The following is a 24,056-nucleotide window of genomic DNA, read 5'->3' as shown; positions in this document are numbered from 1 at the left end:
ATATTTTATAAAAAGCAAGTCCAGGATAGCCAGGGCTACATAGAGAAACCCTGTGTTGAAAAACCAAAAAGAAAAAGAAAGAAAGGAAGAAAGAAAGAAAAAAAGAAAGAAAGAAAGAAAGAAAAGAATAATCATACAGAGTAGTGGGATGTGGGAAGATAGCTCAGTGGATAGAAGTGTTTGCCGGATAAGACGAGTTCAAATTTCCACAACAGAGTTATGGATACAGAGCATAGTCCTTGTGTTCCTATTGGAAGATAGGACACAGAGTCAGGAGAACTTCCAGAGGTTGATGGGCTACCTTGCCTGGTGTACAAAGTGGAGAAACAACAAAGGGACAGAGGGCAAGAACAGAAGCCAAAGGTTGTCTTCTGACCTCTAGGTGCGTGCAATGCAACTGTAAGAAAGTGCATTCACACACAGAGAATAACCACACAGGAACAAGTGAGAAGGTTTGATGTGTAGACCTTCTATTGACAGAGTTAAACCTTGCAAGGATAGTTTTTGAAATGTGTAGCTCCTGCTGTAAGGGACTAGAGTGGAAGAAGACCACTATTAGAATATCCAAGTAGCCGGCTATGGGGATTTAAACTATGCCAGGAGGAAATAACTTGGTGTGGTAAAAAGAGGAGAGTTGATAAGTTAGTTACTGTAAGAAAGAGTAACTCTCTCAGGGTTCGTAGAAAAGATGGGTTTGGTTTTGGAAATGTCATATTTGTTGACCTGAGGAAGGCTGGATTCATTCTGAGTCATCTGGATTAAGGTGGTGTGTTGGTATAATGTTCTTGTGGAATGTATACAATTTACCCTTGTTCATTCACATGCTGATTTCTCTACCCCACTATCTGGTTTCAATCTGGACATTGCATTGTAATGCTTACTCTAAGCATCACCTGGTTCAAGTCTGTGTAAACATGCTACCATTTGTTCTCCCTGTATTGCCAATAAAACAACCAGCCAATGCTGAGCAATGGAGAGAATAGGATGGGACATCCTGGTCCAGAAGGAAGGAGGAAGAAGCGAGGGGGAGGAGGGCTTGGAGAGGAGAGATCTGAGAGTGGGAGATCTAAAAACACCAGGAGAGATGAACCGGACTTATGATATGATTAAAAAGCAAGTATAATGTGGGAAATCTGAATGGGAGGAAGCTATGCTGGCTTGGAGGTTTAATATGGACTAATTATTGCCCAGCATTGTGCTCTAGGTTAATTAAATAAATTCTAGTCTCTGTGTGGTGATATGGGTATACAGCTGGTTTAGGAATAACCACTGTTTAGCTAAAAGATAAATCAATAATGAATATTAATAATCAACAGCATTGGTGCTTGAAGCTGAAATGTGGGTAGAATAACAAACACTACACAAAGTGAGGTGGCAGGGGTGGGACAGGTAAGGTCAAAATGTATGGGAACATTTTAAAGCCCGAGAGAATGAAAGTCACGAGCCAATAGAGAAGAAACAGGGGATGTAGAAGGAAATCCTGCAAGGAGTACCTAACACAAATTCCGAGGGAAGGTTGAAGACTTAGAGTTGCTTGCAGTTGTAGCATGCTGTAGAAATAAAGTAAGAAGAGGACTCTGGCATATTCATTGCTTGGTCACTATGATGTCATTAAAATTTTCAGCAAACTTATAGCTAATTAAAGATGGAGAAAATGCCAATGAGAAGAGCTGATAAAGAGCCTCACAGGCTTGAGAGAGAACATAATTGAGGTTCAGAATATTGATATCTTCTCTGCTTCCATAATACTTGTGGGTTTCAATTTTTTTTGTAAACACATGTGGGAATGTTTTGGAAAATACTGAAAAATACTTTGGATCAGGTCTAAGCCGCTTTTACCTCTATTCCCCAACTCAGTACCTAGAAGTAGTAAAAATACCTAATGATGTATCAAAAAGCTGTTACATTTGGTTTCTTCTCTTAAAAACAGGGATGGGGAGGAGAGGGATTCCATATCTCCACCAAAGCTTTGAACAATAGCCTGAGCAAGACAGTTAATTATTTATATTCATAAGACTGAATGTATCTCCTAAACACCATTGTCAACACGAATTAATATAAGAATGGGGAAAAGGGGAAAAGTACAGCAGTCTGTAATACTTTTTATCTTCTCTTCAACTAGATAATCAGATCTGATTGTATCTCTGTGAAGAGTGAAGCACACAACTCCAACCTCTGTTCCTTATGCAATGTGCTTCTTAATCTGCCATCATTGGAGTCACAAAGATTTTATTCATTCCAGTATCTACTGCCAAATAAGGCTTACCTTCTGTGTGATAAGTGAGGAAATGGAAGTAGTTCATGTTCTTATTTTTGCCTTTGAGATTCATTATTCAAACTATTTAGATGAGCAGAGTGATGAATTGTGAAATTTTTATATGTAGTTTAGGCGAAATTAAGCTCTCATTTGTTTCATATATTTGTCTCCGCTCTGAAGCACATTATTTTTATACTAGAGTTTATTTTAAAACTAATCAATATCTTATCTATAGCTCTTTAGAAATACTGTGGTGAATGTAGTATATACTCAGGCTAATTTTATTGAATTTGGGAACTTTTTGACTGATGACTAAATGGCCTCTTGCTCATCAGATTTCTTAGGAGGTTTCAGAAATCTATTGTGAAATTCAAGACCAGAAGAAATTTAATATCTGCATTTGAAGATTCTTTATCTGTTTATAACATCAATAAGTTTTACATCTAAAGTACAAAAATATTACAAAGAAATAGCAAATCCTCAGACTGCCCAAAAATAGTAAATGATCTACATTTCAATGAGCAGTTCCACACAGATGAAGAATGGGGATTTCCTTTTCCCTTACTTTTCAGTTTTTAAAAATACATATAGAAGTCTTACGTAAACAAAAAGTCTTATGTAAGACATATGCATTGTAAATACTTAGTTTGTCCTATAGTTTGTTTGTTTAGTTTTTTGAAAACCAGAAGTTTTAATTTTCTTTTGCTTTATTTTCCATTGTTGGGAATCAAACCAATGCCTCAGACATGCTGGGAAAGGGCTTTGTCTCTAAGCTGCATTTCTAGCCTCCAAATTAAAATTTAATGAATGTAAATCATTCTTTTTGTATTTTAATTTATTCCTTTACTTTAAAGGCACTTCCCATTCCAAGTTAGCGCGGTGTTATTATATTTTCTTCTAGTGCTGAGCAGCTTTAGCTTTGGGATTCATCCAAGTTCATTTTTGTGTGTGAATGGTTTGAGACAAGATTGAGATTCATTTTTTAACTCAAATATTCAGTATAAAAGTATTAATGTTAACAGACATCACGATATTGCACACGTTCAAACAGCTCACCAAAAGTGCCTGTGAAAAGCTAATTAATGGATTCAGTGAGGTTTTAGGATACGAAAATCACCTGGAGAACATATCTGAAAAAGAAATTTAAGAATAGTATTTAAATCCAGTGAGAAAGCATTTGGCTACCCCTTAACACTCATACCAGCATTGCTCCAATGAGCCTATTTTGCCATGCCAATAATTACTGTTATTCAGAGATGTCAAGGAAGGGTAAGACCATTGATGACTTTTTTACCCTACCTATCTACATAGTTCCTCCTTATACTGAGAAAGCTAGTCATAGGGAGAAAGCCATTGGGTCGTTGCCAACTTGATTTCTGAATACTGTATGAGTCAAGTGTGCGACGTCTTCGGCAACAAAAACTTACTATCAAGTTCTTGTGAGCAGCTGAGGGCAATTGCAATCATCTGCATTATTTTAGATTCTGGGGACACCCCTGACCAACAACCATAGGGAAGTACTTGGTGTTGCTTTGCTTTGTTTTTAATTATTATTTATTTATTTAACAAACCTATATGTGGCAATGCCTACTTGGAGGAGCATTATTCCCTACATAATACTACTGCACTAAAATTATTTATTACATGGTAAATAGTAGGCTTCCACACGGCTTTTCCAAACATGCTTAGTGCTATTTAACCTTCTTCCATCCTCTCCACATGTCCCGTCCTGTTTTTCTCCACAGTTCAACCTCGTCCCCCATCATCACTGCTCTCTCTTTCATGTTGCCTATAACAACACTTTCTATGTAATAAATTGGTAAAAATAGTTCTCAAAAGAAATTTTAAAATCATTTAAACTAAGGAAAAGCCAAGTTCTGAAATTTTATAAGCTGAGAAAAAGCAACATTGTGAGACGTACTGAACATATATGCTGGAGACAAATGTTGTCCAAGGGCTTTGGCTTTTACTTTATTAAGTTAGGAGAAAAATTAAATTAAATTAAATTAAAAGTAAGCATAATGGTCTGAAGATGAAACTCAATAGGAGAACATTTGCCAGGCAGGTGCATGGCCCTTGGTTCAATCTCCAGTACTGCATAAATAATCGATCAACAAAAAAGTAAATAAATAACTGTATTACAAAAGAATAAATTTATAACATTTAGGAACGAATTCAACCAAGAAACTGAAAATTTGTACAATGAAAAGAATAAAACATTGATGAAAGTAATAGAAGTCCCAAATTAATATAAAGTTATCCTATGTTCATTGAAGACTTAATATTGTTAAATGTCTAAAGGTTCAATGTAATCCCTATCAAAATTACAATGATATTTTGACAGAAATAGAAAAAATATGAGGGAATACATTAAAAGCCTACCTTCCGTTAAGTCAGAAGACCTAAAAAGAAATGGTTAAATTTCTAGAGTCATTCAAGCAACTAGATTTAATTAAGAAGAAATGAACAACTTAAATTGACCCATAGTAAATCAGGAGATCAAAACAGTGGTTAAAAAAAAAACAACAAACAACTCTAATGTTTAAAAAATGTCCAGGCCTAGATGGATTCACAGAAGAATTTTATCAGATTTTCAAACAATCAAAAACCAAAAAACTACAACCAATACTCCTTAAATTATTCAAATAATAGAAATAGAAAGAGCACTTTGAACTCCTTCTATAAGGCTGGTATTATCCTAATATTAAACCAGGTAAAGATACAACAACAAAAAACCAAAACCACAGGCCAATATTCCTAAGGAACATGGATTTCAAACTCATCAATAAAATACTTGCAAGCCAAATACAGACATCTATCAGGAAGATCATTCCCCATGTCCAAGATATGCAGGGACTATTCAACATATCTCAGTACATAAATGTAATAAACATATAAATGGAATTAAAGAGAAAAAACATCAGATAATCTCAATAGATACATTAAAAGCCCTTAAACAAAATCTCACATGCTTTTGTGATAAAGGTCCTTGAGAGAGTCGGACTGAAGGGAACATATTTAAGCACAATAAAGGCTATATATGAAAAACCCACAGCCAACATCAACCTAAAACTTAAGACAATTGTTTTAAAATCAGGGACAAGGCATGGCTATCCACCATCTCCATTCCTTTTCAATATAGTACTTGAAACATTAGCAATAAGACAAGAGAAGGAGATTTTAAAATATACAAACAAGACAGGAAAGGCAAATTATCCCTATTTGAAAACAACATATTATTCACAACAAATTCCAAAAATTCCACCAGAGATTTTCCAGAAATAATCAACAATTTCAGCAAAGTAGCACAGTACAAAAGCACCTTAGAAAAACCAGTAACTTTTCTATATACCAAAACCAAACATTCTGAAAAAGAAGTTATGTGCACACTCCCATTCATAATAGCCTAGAAAAAAATCTTTAAGAATGTAAACTTAACCAAGAGATTAAAGATCTATACAACAAAAATGTTGAATCTCTGAAGAATGAACTCAAGGAAGACACTACAAAAATGAAAAGACCTCCCATATTCATGGATAGGTGCAATTAATATTGTGAAAATGATCATCTTAGCAAAAGCAGCTTACCAGGTTAATGTAGAGCAAATAAAAATCTCCATAAAATGATTTCCAGAAATATAAAAACATCCTAAAATTTATATGGAACCACAAAAGACCCTAGGCAGACAAAGCAATCCTGAATAAAAAGAAAAAAATGCTGGGAAGATTACCATCCCAAATTTCAATACTTATTACAGAGCAGCAGTAATCAAAACAGCATGGTGTTAACATGAAATCAGACATGTAGACCAATGAAATAAAAAAGAAGACATAACCATAGCTACAACCACTTGGTATTTGACAAAGATGCCAAAACCACACTGGGGAAAAGACAACCTCTTCAAGCAGTGGTGCTGGGAAAGCTGGCTGTTCACACACAGAAGAATGAAATTAGATCCATCTCTATTATCTTGCACAATAATTAATCACCAAAGCTTCAAGAAGAAAACATAGGCAGTACCTTACGTGATACAGGGGTAGAAGAAGACTTCCTGAATAGAACTCAATTTGCTCTGGAATTAGGACCAGCAACTGACAAGTGGGACCTCATAAAACAAAGAGGTTTCTGTAGAGCAAAGGAACAATCAATTGAGTGAAGAGAAGACCACAAAGTGGGAGGAAAATCTTTGCCGGCTATATATCTAATATAGGATTAGCATCCAGAATATATAAAGAGCTCAAAAGCCAAAGTTAAGAAAATAAATGACTCAATTAAAAAGCGTGATGCAAGTATGAACACAAGGTTCTCAAAAAAAGATATAAACATGGTTTAAAAATATTTCAAAAAGTGTTACCTCGTTCTTAGGAATCAGGGAAACACAAATGAAAACTACTTTGAGATCTCATCTCACCCTAGTTAAAATTGCTAAGATCCACAAGACAAGTGACAGCCAATGACAGCAAAGATACAGGGAAAGGGAAAAAATGCGAGCATGAAATTTGCAGGTAAGTTTAAGGAACTAGAAAAAATATATAGAGTGAGGTAACCCAGACCCAGAAAGGCAAATACTGCTGGTTCCTAGGTCTGAATGTTAATGTGTAACCTGGAGTAATCACAGAAACCAGGAAAAATTAAAAGGACCATTCATGGGGTCAGGAAGGAGGGGCTCTAGAGAGACTAGCAGGACACAGCCCTAAGGAGGAAATGGGGAAAACGAAAGGAATGGGAACTTTAGGTGTGGAGGAGGAATGGAGAGCATTACAGCTACAGCCCTAGGTTGTTTTCCAGAGGTTGAAGGTAAGTCCCCAATGCTGAAGACACCACACTTTGGACACAGGACTTGTAGGAATTGAGCTGGATATGACCTGGAGGCTCCTTCACTGAGGACTAGCCCAGAGAACTTGAATGCGCTAAGACCCAATAGGATAAACAGATTCTAAAAGCCAGAAGACAAGGATGTCTGCTCTGAGGTTATGTCCTTTATATATATATCAGGAAAGCTACTCCTATGAAATTTCAACAATATAGTTGCCTGGACAATGGCAATACCAGCTGATATGTGGATGGGGAAATCTCACAAGGCCCCATCTCTAGATGAAGAACTACAGGCAATTAATTAACGGTTGCTGAGTAAGGGAGCATCAGTCTTCCCCAAGGATGAACCCCCTAATTGGTTATCCAACATTTTATGTCTGTCTATCTATCTATAGGTATGATATACATGTATATGTTGGATACACATATATCATATATATATGATATATATATATATATATATATATATATATATATATATATATATATATATATATGCAACAACAGATAACGGTTTATGTGTGTCTTAGTTACTTTTCTATTGCTGTGAAGAGACACCATGGCCAAGTCATCTTATAGAAGAAAGAGTTTAATGGGGCTTATTGTTCTGGAGGGTTAGGGTCCATAACCTTATGGAGGGAAGGAAGGCAGCAGATAGGCAGGACACGGGAGCAGTCACTGAGCATTTACCTTGGTATATGCAAGTAGGAGGCATGTAGAAAGCTAACCGGGAAGGTGTGGCCCTTGAAACCTCAAATCCCATCCCCCATCCCCATCTTTTTCAAGAAGGCCACCTCTAATCCTTCCCAAAGAGTTCAACTAATAGAGCACCAAATGTTCAAACACATGAGCCTATGTTGGACATTCTTATTCAAACCACTGTACTGTGTGTGTACGTGTGTGTACGTGTGTGTGTGTGTGTGTGTAACAGTAATAATTAAAGAAAAAGAGGCCACAAATTTGAGAAGGAGTGGGATTTGAGGAGGGGGTGTTCAATAACATGCAATAGCATGTCTAAAACTAATGTACATATTTAGTTAAAAGGAGTCATTGCTAAGATTTTAATAATCAGATGATCATTTCAGCTATGATACAGATGTTGCTAAGAGGCTTTCTTTTGTTTTTGTTTTGTTGAGACAGTTTTTCTTTTCGTAACAGCCCTGACTATCCTGGAACTTATGCTTTAGGCCAGGTTGGCCACAAACTCTCAGAGACCTGCCTGCCTCTGTCTTCCAGGCGTTGGGATTAATGGCCTGTGCCACCACTTCTTGGCAGAGATTTCTTAATGCTTAGTTGCCACAAACTTTCAATTTGTACAAAATGCATTATGTGTAGAACCCAATAGGTGTAAGTACAGGAATTGGAGAGGTGGCTCAGTTGTTAAGAGCACTGGTTGCTACCCTAGACGATTTGGGTTCAAGCCCAGCACACACATCATAGCTCATGACCATCTGTTACCCTAATCCAGGGCATCTCACACCCTCAGAGCTTAAATGCACTGGATTCAGCTTCAGACCTGAAGTTTTAAGGCTTTGCTTAAATATCTCATTTATCTAAGAATTAAATCTAAGAGTTTAAACAATACCTACCTAAACAGTTGAATGACTGTTGGGAGAGTTAGATATGAACACATATTTTTAAAGATGCAGACTTTAACATTGCTGGGTAGATAGGAAAAATGATTTAAAACACTGTAATGAATTAGTCAATTTAAATAAAATAAATTCAGATAAGTGGGCTGATCCTATAAATATAAATCTCAGTGGTTCTGAGGTATTTATAGGAGTCATTCAAATTAGGTTGTGAAACTTCTATTGATGAAAGAAAATTTTTGTGGTAAACATGACTTTGCTTTTAATCTATACTGTGAGGTAGCAATTTGTAGATAAATCATACATCAATAAATTATCTTGTTCAGGATTGATGGACATGATTAAAGGCATAAAATTTGGAGAAGCATTTTAATATGTCTAAATAAAATCTGAATAAGAATTTTTTTTTAATTGAAAACGTCTCAAAGGGGCTGAAGATATTGCTCAGTGGTTAATAGCACATACTGCTCTTCCAGAGGACCTGAGTTCAGGTCCCAGAACCAGTATCAGGCAGTTCACAATGCCTGTAATTCCAGCTCCAGGGGATCTGATGCTCTCCTCTGGCCTCCAAAAGCAACTTGATGCATATGGCTTACACACAGACACACACACAGCTAAATTAAAATAAATTTGTTTATTCATTTGTTTGTTTTTTGAAACAGGGTTTCTCTGTGTAATGGCCATGGTTATCCTAGAACTCACATTGTAAAGCAGGCTGGGCTGGAACTCACAGAGATCCGCCTGCCTCTGCCTCCTGAGTGCTGATATTAAAGGTGTGTGCTATCACTGCCTGTCAGATAAATTAATTTTAAAAAAGCCTCTAAGAATAAACATATAAGCATGTATAAAAATACACTTTCAGAAATATACCTAAATATTCAGTTATGAAGTAAAATGTTATAAAATATCTATGCAGTGGATGCTATGTAACATTTACTGAGAAGAAAACAGTACTATGTGAAATGAATATATTATATATATATATACAAAGTTTATATATAATATGTGTACATATAAATACATATTTGTATATAACATTGTAAATATTATATGTAAACTGGATGCCCTCTTCTGGCCTCCAAAGGCACATGTATGCATATGCTATACACACAAACATGCACACACATATGCCTAAAAATACATATAAAATATATAGTTTATTATATATATTTATGTAATATATTTCCCTGTAGTATATATAATGTAAATATTATAATATGCATTTGTATATTATAGGGAAAGACATCCATCACATGTTACATAAAAATTTAAAAGCAAATTTGTACAATCGCATGTTTCCATTTTGGCAAAATGCATGTTCATATATATTTACATTCGCAGAGGTCAAAGTCTGGAAAGATCTGCCAAAACCAAGGAATGAGACTTAAAGGGACTTTACTTTTTGTGCTTTAAAGAATTAAATAAATTGAATTTGGTTCAGTATATATCGTCAAAAGCTATTTAACCAACATAAATAGAAAAGAAAAATCACAAAAACGGATCAAAGGAAACATAGCTTGGATTTATCAGGATTGTTGTGCTTTAACAGGTTTTCAGGCATCATTATTGAGCCTTGGGAGAAAAGAGCTAAAAATCTACACAACTCTTGCCAGGCTGAGGTACACTAATCCACATATCCCGCGTGTCAGAGCTGTCCAATGTATCCTGTGTATATGCTGATTTATGAACCGATAAATGTTTCATACACGGTTAAAATTTTAAATGAACTTACGACAATGAGATCACAGATGTCATCACTCAGCCTGAGAGTACTACAGAATGCCTGTCATGAGAGACTATGATGAAAATTTTATTAGGGAGGATATTGAAGAGCTGAGGGTGACAACTTGGAGGTAATATATGTGATACTGTATGAGAATGAGGGAAAATGAAACTTTCATCCACTTCCTTGAAACCAACTTCTCATTTCTAGTAACTGCCAAACAGTTCTGTTTCAACTTTGATGTTTTAGTAAAGTCACCACCATACTGTCTTGTATTCTCTGCCTTTACCAGGGAATTGGTCAATAGACAAAAAAAAAAAAAAGGAAAAAAATCAACTTACTTGGAAGCTTGTACATTTTTCTGTTATGAGAAGAAAAGCTGAAGTTGGCTTTTGCGCATTCTAGACAGTAAACCTCTGTCAGGTGTACAGCTGGTCAAGATTTTGTCGCATTCTGTCTGGATGAACTCTCTTAGAGACACAGCTGAGGGCATGCTGTGGATGCATCCAGCACAATGGCTGCTTTTGAGACCACTGGTTCAGTGATGCTCACGGAATCCAACCAGGGTTTTCTTCCCACTACTTTTAGTATGGCATGCTTCATTCACCTGTGACAGAAAAGAAGGGAAAAAAACAAAGTAGAAAGGAAGAATATGAATGCTATTTTCTAATAACTTTAAGAAAATGAGCTTTGTTGAGGTAATTATCTCATCAGAATGCCCCAAAGTATCTTTTAATAGTCATAGAAAACAAAAGACATCCTATATTGACTACTTTTGATGACTTATATATTTTATTTTCCTTCCTCTGATGTATATAGAACTGCTATGTAAAGTATAGTAAAATCTGTCACTAGGAACATGAGTGGGATTTATGTCTAAAAAAAATCAAAGTCATTTGTAGAACCCCACTACTTACACAGACTATTGTTGAGTGGGAATACACTGCCTCCAGCAAAGGCAGAGAATACAAGAAGAGTTTAGCTTATAAAAGATGAATCTTTTTTTACAGCATGATTTTGCTATAATATATATATATATATATATATATATATATATATATGATTAAAGCTATATGATTAAAATGAAGTGTCTAAAATAAAGAAGTCTGTAATTGTGAAAGCCAGCTAAATAGAATTCCATGTAAAATACTTGAAGTTAGTAATTTCTGAGCAATAGTGAGATTCCTTCAGAGGCGTGTGTGTTTAGTGGGCAGATGTTAGACTGCTAAAAAATTAAGGGACAGGAGTCTGGGATAGAGCTCAGGGGTAGAACATTTGCCTAGTGTATGTAAAGTTTCGGGTTCAATTCCTGATGTCCTCCCCAAATATATAAATAAAACAATCCTACTCCCCCCAAAACAAAACAAAACTCAGCTTTCCAAAACCACAGAACAAAATAACAAATAAACAAAACAAAACAAAAAAGGAAAAAGAGGAGCCTGGCAGGAAAAAGACAAACAAGTGAGGTCTTGTTAAACTAGGAATCTTCTGTACAACAAATGAAACAGTCAATCCAACAAAGAGACAACAAAGAGACAGGATGGGACACTATTTTTGCAAGCTATAATCTGACAGACGTTTAGTATCTAGAATACATAAAGAACCAAAAAAAAAAAAAACCTAAACAACATGAAATCAAACAACCCAATTTAATAACTGGACTGACAATATGAATGGATGGACAATTCTCAAGTCATGGCATACAAATGGCCAATACACATGTGAAAAAATGTTCAGTTTTACTAACCATCATAGGAATGCAAATAAAACTACACTGAGATTCCATCGTATCTAGTCAGTCATGAAGCAACCAAATGACAACAAATACTGGCCCAAATGTGGACAAAATGAAACTTGTTATACTGATGGTTGGGATATGTGTTCATCTAGCCACTAGTCTGTATGGAGATGTCTCAAAACATCAAAAAGATGTAACAAAAGATCTTCCACATGACCCAGTTTGAACGAAACACAAGGAGATGAAAATGGAAGAAAAGATTCTTTACTTGTTTATTTTTTTTTTATAGCCCTGGATAGCCCTGTGTAGCCCTAGATGTCCTGGAACTCACTCTGTAGACCAGGTGGGACTTGAACTCAGAGATCTGCCTGCCTCTGCTGAGATTAAAGGTGTGGGCCACCACAGACCTGCTCAGAAAAATTCTCTTAAGGAGGAAAAGAGGCCTGGGAAGACATAAGCTTCTTGGAGAGTCTGATAATTTTTGCCCTTTTGGAATTGAGCTTCCCCATCAGTGCCAACTGGTTAGGGTATTATGAGAATTAAATGAGATTAGATATGTACAGAAGTAGTAAATTGTCAACTCTCAAGGAATCCAACAATTATTTCATATCTGGATATGTGTGAATGTATACTTTCAAGAATTGTGTGAGTTCCCCCTGGGCCTCAGAAACAATGGATTCTGCAGGCAGAACTGGACTTTCATTTAGGCTGAGCCCAAGTCAGATCTTGGAAAACAGCTAAAATGCAAATGCTCAATGACTTCCAGATCTACCCATCTATGTTACTGTCTGTCTGTCGACCTACTATCTGTTTGTCTATCTATCCATGAAAATCAATGACTATGTTGGCTAAACCCCACTTGGGAACAAAAAATGTTATTTAATGCCAAGTTCCCTTTTTATTTTATTCTGTGGCTAAATCCCAAGACTTGAAAAAGAGAAACAGGGCCAAACAAGGCTTTCTATTAAAATAAGAGGTCCAAAGTGATGAATGGGGACTTGGAACGTGTTTTAATGGCGAATACAGAAGCCAGAAGTCAGCTTAAATACAAACTTATGGATTGGGGGCATGTATTGAATCTCAAGTAGAATATTGGTACTATTTTAGTGAATTAAGATGTGGCTTGTCCTGGATAGCCATAATTCTTGTTCCAGAAGGGCTCAGCTTGCTTCTGGATTGGCTTGTACATTTGCTGCCTACTAGTCTTGAGTCATTGAGAAAATGCTGACTTGGAAAACATTAGAATTCCTCCATGTTGAACCATTCCATTAATAAATACTCTTTGGCATTGCTATTTATTCAACAAATTATAAAAACCACTTAACTATATTGTATTGCAGCTTTCTTACTTCATCTTTGTGGGTAAGTAGGAAACTTACACTCTCCAAGAATTTCAGATAAACTGTGTTTATAGCACCCCCTCACCAATGATCCTGCCAATGAAAACCCCAAAATGCCTGTTTGGAAAAAAAAATAACTTTAAGTCTATGTGATTAGTTTGAAGTCATCAGGTTTCAGATGAGTCAGGGCAGGTCCCATAAGAATGCCTTCATTTATAAGTGTTCATGAGTAATCACCTCAGAAATGTTGGCGTATAAGACATATTTATACCAAACCCAAAGGCTTTTAAAAATTAGAAGTTTTTGTGGTCCATATGTTAGTAATTTTAATGGCTTGAATGAACACCCAAGCATATCACATCATTTAAAATGTATCTGTTGTTGTGCACTGGTGTGTGTGTGTGTGTGTGTGTGTGTGTGTGTTCAGGCACCTCAGCATACTTTCAGCACACTTGTGGAGCAAGAGGACAATCTTGGGGGGTGGGGGTCAGCTCTGCACTTCTTCCTCGTTAAGACCAGCTCTCTCTTGTTTTCCCTGCTCTGTGTAGCCCCTGCTAGCTAGCCTGCGAGCTTCTAGATTCTTCCACTTCTTTTCTCATGGTGGATGGAGCACATACCTTCATATTGCTTTTATTCTTTCTTTCTCTCCCCTCTTAACCTTAGATTCAAGTTCCAATTAACCACGGTATTTTACTCAATGAAAAAAAAAATGGTCTAGGTAAAATATTTTCCTAAAGAATCTCAGCCTCTAACCTCTGAGTCTTAGGTCACCTAAATTGAGAACACTGATGGAAAAGTAAAATTTGATTTTATCTAACTGTATTAAGCAATCTTCCTCAAGCCTTTAGCCTGTTTCTACCTTTTTATTGTTAATAACATGAAGGGTTGAGTCTCTTGTTTATTCTAAACAATTCTGAGCTACATCAGCCATGTAGCTACAGCATAATAGTTTTTTAGGACTAAAGTTTTAGAGGATCCCTCCCCCAAATCTAATTGTTGAATCCAAACATTTTCTTCATGCATTTCCCTCAGCCTGTGAAAAGAATATATGGGGAAAAAATTGAGCCATAATTTCATATGGAAAACATTCCTAATCCCTCTTAGACCACATAAGACTACACCTTCATAATGATATAATCTTATTGCAAAGTATTTTCCTTGTGGAAAAGGGAGGTCAAGAATCCTGTCCCTTCTTAACAAGATAAAGGTTTTGAAGCCGTGTCTCACTATACAGCCCTGCCTGTTCTTGAATTCTTGAGCCTCTGCCTCTTGAGGGTCAAGATTAGTTGTAGAGGTGTACTGCTATGTCTGCTATGAGATGTCACTTTAAAAGCCACTTTGTGTCATACTAACTCTTAGGGATGTTTATTTGTCCCTCTTTTCATTGAGTAACACATGCTCATGTAGAGTAACATTCATTCACCAGTTATAAATACAAAGTAGAGGCCGGGTATAGTGGCACATGCCTTTTATTTTAGCACTTGGGAGCTGGATGCAGGAGGATCAAGAGTTTAAGGCCAGCCTTGGCTACACAGCCAACTCAAGGCTACCTTGGGCTAGACAAGACAGGCTCTCAAAAGAAACTTTTTAAAAAGAAAAAGAAAATTAGATTTTCCTCTTTGTGACACATATTTGTATAATGGCCTGCTGAGAACATGATAAAACTAGTGACTTGTATGTCCTTTTTTCCCTATGCCCCAAACTCAGATCATTTGGTTACTCAAAGTAAAATGATTTGCAATGATGCCAGTAAAAAGGAAAATTGATGTGAATTAGGAGAGTTTTCTGAGTTTGAGTATTTTTCTTGCAGTCTTAATTCTGTTGTGATTGGTTTTTGCTGCTGTGCTCAGTGATCTCATTGGAGATGTATTTTACAAATATAATTAAGAAATATATAATTGGGAAATATGATTTCTAGGTTCTTGTCTAGCACAGGAATAAACAAGCACAATGCCCGGTCTTACGGCCCTTTTTGTCATGTCACTTTTTATTACTTAAATCAAGAAGTGATTTTATTTTGTGATATAGTAATTTTATTACATAGCTGGGTATAAGTTATTCCTGGGGCTGGTTTAGTGGTTAAGAGCACTTGCTGCCATCTCCATCACCCATATTGAGTGGATCATAACCACTTGTAACTCCAACTCCAGGGGCTCTGACATCTGTTTCTGGCCTCAGTTGGTACCCACACGCACATATCAGACACTCACACAGACCCATAAAACAAACAAAAAAGAAGTGATTCATATATGTTATATATCATACATGATATATGTAATCACTTTCATGTACAAATGAAAGAGTCACTTGATTTTCAAGATAGAGGATAAGTTCTAGAAGTATTTGAAAACTTCAGAAAAACTAGACTTAGAATATACTCACCTGTCCCCAGCCACCATTTACTTCTTAAGTGTCATACTTCAAATTGGTTGTCTGTGTTTAAGGAGTCATGTCATACATAGACGATTAGCTAAGACATCATCGGCTAATAGTTGTTGCACTTAATAAACACTACCACCACTAAAACCAATAGTGTGCTTGCCAAATAATGTGCAAATCACTTATTAGTTGTTCTAATCATAACAACAACCCCATCGATTTTGTTTTTGTTTCCTGTATTTAAAACAAGCAAATGGAAGGTTAGGTGTCGAAAGACACATAGTCTTTAGCATGGGTTTAACTACCTCTGTATTTTGTGTTCCCATTTAGTTTTATTCTGCTTTTTAAGTGGAATTCTTAACAGTAAAAAGGAAGGAAGGCACAAAGATACGGCTGAGGCATTAGCATGCATATTTGTAGGTGAGGCACTCAGCGAAAGTCTGAGAAATCGAGTTCCAAACATTGGTAAGGTTGGCAGAAACCTGCATATTCAGCCTGAGAAAGGAAGGCACTGTCGTGCCACACAGAGGACATACCGTCTCTGTAGCACAATGTCTCTGGAAATGAGGCTAATTGTGCTGCTTTTTTGCTCTTTCAGTCACTGAGGGAGCAAATACTAGCTGGAGCTTATAATTCTGAAACACACACACACACACACACACACACACAATGGACATCTCAGCCGGTACTCTTGCTGAATGATGATGTGGCTGAAAGACAAATTCTGCTTCCCCCACCTCTGAGGCAGGGCACTTGGGGGCTCCCGTTAAGAGCATCCCAAAGTCCTTGTCACTTTTATCTCTTCTTTAAGTGCCTGTGATCTTTTCTGGGGCCTAGGACCCTGCATGGTCAACACCCAGTGGCTGTGAGCAGTGACGGCAGCGACTGTGAGCACTGGAGGAGATGAGGGGAAGAAAGGTCACTTTTCCTGACGACTTATAACTTGATTCCACTTACAGGCCATTTGTTTTCTGAAATAAGTAATGGGTGAGGACATAGGCCAGGTCTACAATTTGTGCACTTGAGAGATTAAGGCTCCCGGAGATCAAATTACTACAACAAACAGAGCTACTGGGGCATGTTTGGGAAGGATACAGATAGAGAGGGAGAAGCCAGAGACCTTAGAATGGAGTCAGGAATAGATTCTGATGGAAATTGCTTCCCACTCTGCACCCTTGACAGAACAAAGAGGACAAATAGGCAGCGATGGGAGGAAAACTAGCTTCTCTAGGAGAAATCATCGGTTGGGTTGTGGGATGCTGTTACTGAGCTCACTTGGTAGGATGAAGGGAGGATGTGCTGGCCCTGGTTTTCAAAATCTGGGCTCCGCAACCGTCAACTTGTCCTCTCAAGGAGGGAAGTGTGCCAAACGTCAGGTCCCGCTCTGGCTCCCTTCCACTAACATAGCTAGAAAATTACCCAAGAAGCTATCTATGTAGCGCAAGAATACTGGGAGCTGAGGAAGAAAGAGGATGTTTTAGTGAATGATTTTGCACAGGGAGCTATAGTTTTAAGCTTTCCTGGGAGAGACGAGAGAACTGGGAAGGCTGATGATTCAGAGATCAGGGGAGGCAATGACACAGCACAGAAAGGCTTTCCTCTGCTCCCTCTCTTCTTGTTCACTGAAGAGAAATTGCATGTGGCCTCTGCAGCAATTTAAAGGGAGTCTGAGGGGTCAAAGAGGTACAGGAGCCCACAGAAGCACCGTATTCACAGAAGATGAGCTGTAACCGTTGGCATTGCTGCTATTGTAAGATAAATTCCAGGCTCAATAACAGCAGGGTGTTTTTTTCTCTTCATTTTTTTTTTCTGCGAAGCATTAACGAGTTCAAATTCTAGCCTAGCTGGGCAGACCGAGAGTAACTCTCTTGATTTAATGGCTTTGTAGGCTCTTGACGACTTTGTCATCCATTAAAGAAAAAAAAAATTAATCTTCACTTGAAAGAAAATGTCTTGGGCGATAAATGAAAAGAAAAAAAAAAGGTTTCAAGCAAGATTAGGAAAAGCATGAGGGAAGAACAGCTTAAAATTGTACTAGTTTTTTTTTTTTTTTCCTACTGTGATCAAAACAGGTTGAATATGAGTTTTTCTTGAAGCTTTACGGAGCCAGTTGTTTAAGGAATTTTAAACACTCAAATATTGGTTAATTGCCAAAATACACACTGAAAGTTAAGGCACGTGGCCGGGAGCGAGACAGTACTGGATCCCAGGGAGCCTTAGGCTTGCTCCCCGGAAAAAGCCATTAGTCACTTCTCTGCCCTTTGACCTAGGGGTTAAAGGCTTTCTGGACTTCTAAGAAATGTAGCTGGGAAGGTTGTAAGGGTCAAGTAAACAAATGGTTTGCATTTCAAAAGCCCCAACGCACCTCTGACTGTTAGGCACCGCCCAGGCCTCCTTACAGTTTATTTTCCTGGGTGGCGCTTTGAAACCTCGACTTGGGGAGCTGATAGTGGAGTTCTAGGCACTGGGCTGCCTTTCCCAGGCTAATCTTACGAGGCGCGTGAAGCCTGCTGGGGAGCGTGGAGACTGGCTGAACAGGACTGTGGGGGAAGGGAGGAAGGGAGTGGCCGCGCTCTCGCGGTCTGTCGGGATTCGGCGGGTCGGGGATGAAGGAGAGGAGGTTGGAGTAGCCGGAGCGGCAGGGCGGTGCGCGGTCGCGGTCCGCCGCCACTTGGGTGCGGAATCCGAGCTGGACTTGCGGAGCACCCCCTCCCCCTCCGCTTCTCCCTCCCTCTCCGTAGAGCATCATCGGCGGCGGCGGCGGCGGCAGTGGCGGCGGTCGCAGAAAACCGAGAGCCGCGGAGCGCCTGGAGGCGAGTGGAGGAGCTGGGATATGGGGCGTCCGCGGGGGCGGCCGGGCCCGGAGCCCTTGAGAACGCCTGGGAGGGGAGCGGCCTCGGGCGTTTGTAGCGCGTGAGCCGTGGAGAGCCCGTGAGGGCGGAGGCGGGGCCCGGCGTGGAGCAGGCTCGCCCAGCTGCTGCCTCCCGCCCTGGCCCGGCTGCCTCCGCCAGGGCCGGCGGCTATGGAGCAGGCAGGCGGCCGACCCGGGGCGACCGAGCATCCGCGACCCCCGCGGCCCTTGCCCTGGCTGCTGTTTCTGTCTCTCCGGCTGCTGCTGGTGCTGCTGCCAGGCCCAGCGGCCTCCCAGCTACGGTACACCGTGCCGGAGGAGCAGAGCCCGGGCGCGCTCGTGGGCAACGTGGCGAGAGCCTTGGGGCTGGAACTGCGGCGCTTGGGACCCGGCTGCCTGCGCATCAACCACCTGGGTGCACCCAGCCCGCGCTACCTGGAGCTGGACTTGACCAGCGGAGCGCTCTTCGTCAACGAGCGCATAGACCGCGAGGCGCTGTGCGAGCAGCGGCCTCGCTGCCTGCTCGGCTTGGAAGTGCTGGCGCACAACCCGGTGGCAGTGAGCGCAATCGAGGTGGAGATATTGGACATCAATGACAACTCTCCGCGCTTCCCGCGGCCGGACTACCAGCTTCAGGTAAGCGAATCCGTGGCACCGGGAGCGCGGTTTCACATAGAGAGCGCACAGGACCCCGACGTCGGCGCCAACTCAGTGCAGACCTACGAGCTCAGCCCCAGCGAGCACTTTGAGCTGGACCTTAAACCCCTGCAGGAGAACAGCAAGGTGTTGGAGCTCGTGCTGCGGAAGGGCCTAGACCGTGAGCAGACTGCCTTGCACCACTTGGTTCTCACTGCGGTGGACGGGGGCATCCCAGCTCGCTCAGGCACGGCTCAGATCTCTGTTCGTGTCCTGGACACCAACGACAACTCTCCTGCCTTTGACCAGTCCACTTACCGAGTCCAGCTGCGGGAGGACGCTCCTCCAGGCACCTTGGTAGTGAAGTTGAATGCCTCAGACCCAGATGAGGGTTCTAATGGTGAACTCAGGTACTCCTTGAGCAGCTACACATCAGACCGGGAGAGACAGCTCTTCAGCATCGACGCCACTACCGGGGAAGTGAGGGTAAGTGGGACACTGGATTATGAGGAGTCTTCGTCCTATCAGATCTATGTGCAAGCGACTGACCGGGGACCAGTACCCATGGCGGGTCACTGCAAGGTGTTGGTGGACATTTTGGATGTGAATGACAACGCTCCAGAGGTGGTGCTCACAGACTTATACAGCCCGGTGCCTGAGGATGTTGCCCTCAACACTGTTGTGGCCCTTCTCAGCGTGAACGACCAAGATTCGGGCCCCAACCGGAAGGTAAGCCTGAACCTAGAGGCTACGCTGCCCTTCCGGCTGAATGGCTTCGGAAACTCCTATACACTGGTGGTGAGTGGCCCGCTGGACCGTGAGCGGGTAGCTGCCTACAACATCACGGTGACAGCCACTGACGGGGGGACACCACCGCTCACATCCCAAAGGACACTGCAGGTTGAGGTCTCCGACGTCAACGACAATCCGCCAAGCTTCCTGAAGGACTCTTACTCCATCTATGTCCAGGAAAACAACCTGCCGGGTGTGTTGCTTTGCACTGTGCAAGCCACAGACCCAGACCAAAAGGAGAACGCGGAGGTGACCTACTCCCTCGTGGACAGGGAGGTTCAAGGGCTGCCCGTCACCTCCTACGTCTCCATCAACAGCGCCAGTGGCAGCCTTTATGCGCTCAACTCCTTCGACTACGAGAAGTTTCGAGAGTTTTTCGTGACTGTGGAGGCTCAGGACAAGGGGAGGCCACCGCTAAGTAGCACCGTGACCGCCAATGTGTACGTGGTGGACATGAATGACCACGCCCCCCATATTCTATACCCTACCTCAACCAATTCATCATCAGCCATTGAGATGGTGCCCCGGACTGCCCCCGCTGGCTACCTGGTCACCAAAGTCATAGCCATGGACTCAGACTCTGGGCAGAATGCTTGGCTCTTTTACCATCTCGTCCCAACTTCTGACTCAGACCTCTTTAAAGTAGAGCTTCACACGGGAGAAATTAGGATTACCAGAAAGATAGGAGATGAGAGTGGTACCACTTTCAACCTGACTGTGGTGGTTCGCGACAACGGAGAGCCACCTCTGTCGGCTACTGTGGCTATTACAGTAGCTGTGGTGGACAGGGTTTCTAAAATGCTCCCTGACACTCAGAGACATATAAAGAGTCCCCGGACATACTCTGAAATCACACTTTATCTGATAATAGCGTTAAGCACAGTGTCTTTTATATTTCTCTTGACAATCATTGTTCTGAGCATCATCAAATGCTACCGCTACACTGCTTACGGCACGGCGTGCTGCGGAGGTTTCTGTGGGGTGAGGGAGCGGAGCCCTGCCGAGCTGTACAAACAGGCCAACAACAACATCGAGGCCAGGATACCACATGGCCTCAAAGTACAGCCTCACTTCATTGAGGTTCGAGGCAACGGCTCCCTCACCAAGACCTACTGCTACAAGGCCTGCCTGACAGCAGGCTCAGGGAGTGATACTTTCATGTTTTACAACACAGGAGCCCAGACAGGGTCAGGACCTGGGGGAACCCAAGGCTCAGTGACTGACAACAGGCAACTCAGGAGCCAAAATAGGCAGAGTGCTGGGAACCTGATTATCTTAAAAAATGAGGCTGTCTCTCAAAATGAGGTGAGATAGTGATCAAAGTGTTCTCCAGAAAGCCATGCATTTCTTCATGTGTCCCTTCCCTAAATTGCATGTGGTGGGCATTACTGATGTACTATCACCAGCAAGGTTTATCTGGTAAATTGAGTATTAACGGTACCTCTGATCTTATTATAACCTGCTGTTTGCTCTCTAGAAAATAAGCTCTGGAGAATTCTTTTACTTACCCCTTTCTAGTGGCACATGTGAAGAATTAGCCATAAATGTGTTTGAGAAGTGAGGCTTAGCCTTGGGTATTTTTGTTGTTGTTGTTGTTGTTGAGGCATAGCTCTATAGAAGTAGAACACGTCTGGGAATAAGGGCTGTATTGCTAGAAGGTAATGTGAAGTTCAAGGAGAAATGATCTCTGCTATATCATCTACAGGGTAATTGCGTTGTGCTTTAAAAAGGTTAAATATATAAGCTCTGAAACCTCCAGAGATGTGTAGGTTACCTCCATATATTGTTGCTGTTTATATCTTGGAGGTCCATGGTGAAAATTATTGGCAGGCGGATCTCTGTGAGTTTGAGGCCAGCCTGGTCTACATTATGAGTTTCAGGCCGTCTGAGGCTACTTAGTGTGAGACCTCATCCCCAAAATTTACTCTGTTAATGGCACAGGACTAATGTGATAGGTTCTTCTGGAAATTCACACCAGGAGTGAAAAGTACCAAATGCTGTCCTCTGAGGCTGGAGTTTGCTGTGGCTGGATGACGTGGTCACTCTTATAGGAAGCTGTGAGAAGAAATGAATGGTAGTACGCTAGAGTAAATGGGTGGACATTTGTCTGGTTGGCTGAGGGAGCTCATAGAGGGAGTGGCTAGGAGTATGAAGGGATGGTGAAGATGAGGGCAAGCTGAGACTGGGGAATGAGAGACAGGAACTCCAACCTAGCCAACTCCTTGGGCATACTCTGAATTCACTTTAAGATGAGGTCTCAGAATATTCACTTTACGTTTCCATAATCTTTGGGTTCTATGTTAACAATTTCTATGCTTTTGATGACATTTAAGATGCAGTTTTCAAAGCTTTCGTGTGTTTAAGTTAAATGAAAATACTCCAAAAGCACCTGTTTGTTTTCTGCATCTGAAATTAGGCATGCAATGGTATAAAAGGCTTAGGAAGTGGATGGTTTACTGTACATGGGGGCTGGTATATGTATTAGTTTTGAATTTTATGTAGCCACAGGCCAGATTCCTCATTATGATGAATGCATAAAAATTATCAAAAAATACCTTAAGGTATATTTGTATAGTAAGTCTCAGTGCATGCCTGAGACAATAGGAGTCTGCCTTGTGGTCCTTTAAACTTGGATTTCAAAGCAAAACCCTGTCCTGTAAATAGGGATGAATTTTCTTTCCAAACAACTACTCTGTAGCTAGGACTTTGAGAGTCAGCAGAAAAGGAGTTAGTAGTTGTTCTTCCTGTACTTTGTGACTTTTCATTAGCATATTGGTATGATTTACCAATGTCTTTCCCCATTCTGAGTTCCTGTCAGTCTCAAGGAGAGTGATGCATAACCACAGAACCCCCATTCTTGATTGTCAGTAGGTTGTATTTTCTTTTTCCTATGTATATTACCCACCTATCAGAAGAGCCTGAAAGGACTTAATGTTGAGTAGGCAGGGGAGGCAGACTGCAGACTAAGAAAGAAGGGTAAAAAAGAAAGAGGGCGGTGGGGTCACAGGTGGGGATCAAAGCATTTCCAGATTTGTTCCATTGCAGCTTTTGGAAGCCTGTAAAAATGATTTTTCTTTAAATAAGGATGCTGTAGCCAATTGCCTAACAAGTTCAGGTGATACACGTTGGGACTGGGACAGGCTGTAGGTGGTGACAAGGCTTGGAGCCAGGCAGGGCTCAGCTTTGCCACCAGCTGTGTACTGGAAGCTTAGGAAAATGACATGCCTGCCCTTTCTCCCTTGGCTCAAAGCTTGGGGCATTCTGATACATGAATTATTTCTGTATTACACTGACCTGTATGTTAACAGTTACTGTGGTACACAAACCTTTAATCTAGGGATAAAATTATGTCAGAAAGTGATTGCTCTTGTGGGGTTTTGCCAGAAGAGTGCATGAATTTAGTGAAGGCAAATGGTATCTGGTAGACATTTCTGAAAATGCACTGAAGGCGACCTGGGTTTATTGCAGTTAAGGAGAAAAAGCGAGTCCTGTTGCTATAGCATGACAAAATGGTGACAGAAATCAGTCTGTTTTGCAAATCATCATTGCTAGGTCAAGCTGACTTTCCTGGGTAGGGCTTTCTCTTTCCTTACCTAGTTGCTGCAGATGGCAGGAGGGTTTGGGAATGCAACTGATGGCACGAGCCAACATTAAAATTAATGGAGACTGGAAATGAAAAGGGAGGGAATTTGTACTCATTGACCACTCCACTATATAAAACGTGCCCTACTTTGCAATTTGTGTATACGTGATTTCATTTCTTGTAACTTTTACATGAAACAAACATTACCAGAGAGGTTATATAACAGCACACTGCTAATTGTATTTTAAGCCACATTTGTTTGACTGTAAAGCCTCTGTTTCATTCAATAGTAGGAGAAATCTCGTGTGTGTGTGTGTGTGTGTGTGTGTGTGTGTGTGTGTGTGTGTGTG

The 24,056-nt window shown here is 40.6% G+C and overlaps 1 protein-coding gene across 3 annotated transcripts in view; it reads left to right on the top strand.

The window, feature by feature from the left end:
* The window catches only part of Pcdhac2 (protocadherin alpha subfamily C, 2), an 86,002-nt gene that overhangs the window by 23,753 nt on the left and 38,193 nt on the right, over positions 1-24,056 (top strand). For 2 of the 3 annotated variants that reach the window (XM_055606752.1, XM_055606750.1), the window contains exon 1: positions 18,475-21,428. The exons of the other annotated variant lie outside the window; for it this stretch is intronic. In XM_055606752.1, coding sequence (XP_055462727.1) covers positions 18,867-21,428 — 2,562 coding nt within the window. In that variant the 5' untranslated portion in view covers positions 18,475-18,866. Of the gene's footprint in view, positions 1-18,474; positions 21,429-24,056 lie in introns of those variants that run through there. 3 annotated transcript variants of the gene reach the window in all.

The sequence above is a fragment of the Psammomys obesus genome, unplaced genomic scaffold, assembly GCF_907164565.1.
Source record: "Psammomys obesus unplaced genomic scaffold, mPsaObe1.curated_primary_1811, whole genome shotgun sequence".
NCBI classification, from domain to species: Eukaryota; Metazoa; Chordata; class Mammalia; order Rodentia; family Muridae; genus Psammomys; species Psammomys obesus.
Note: the sequence above shows the minus strand (reverse complement) of the source record. Positions and strands in the feature narration are given on the sequence as shown.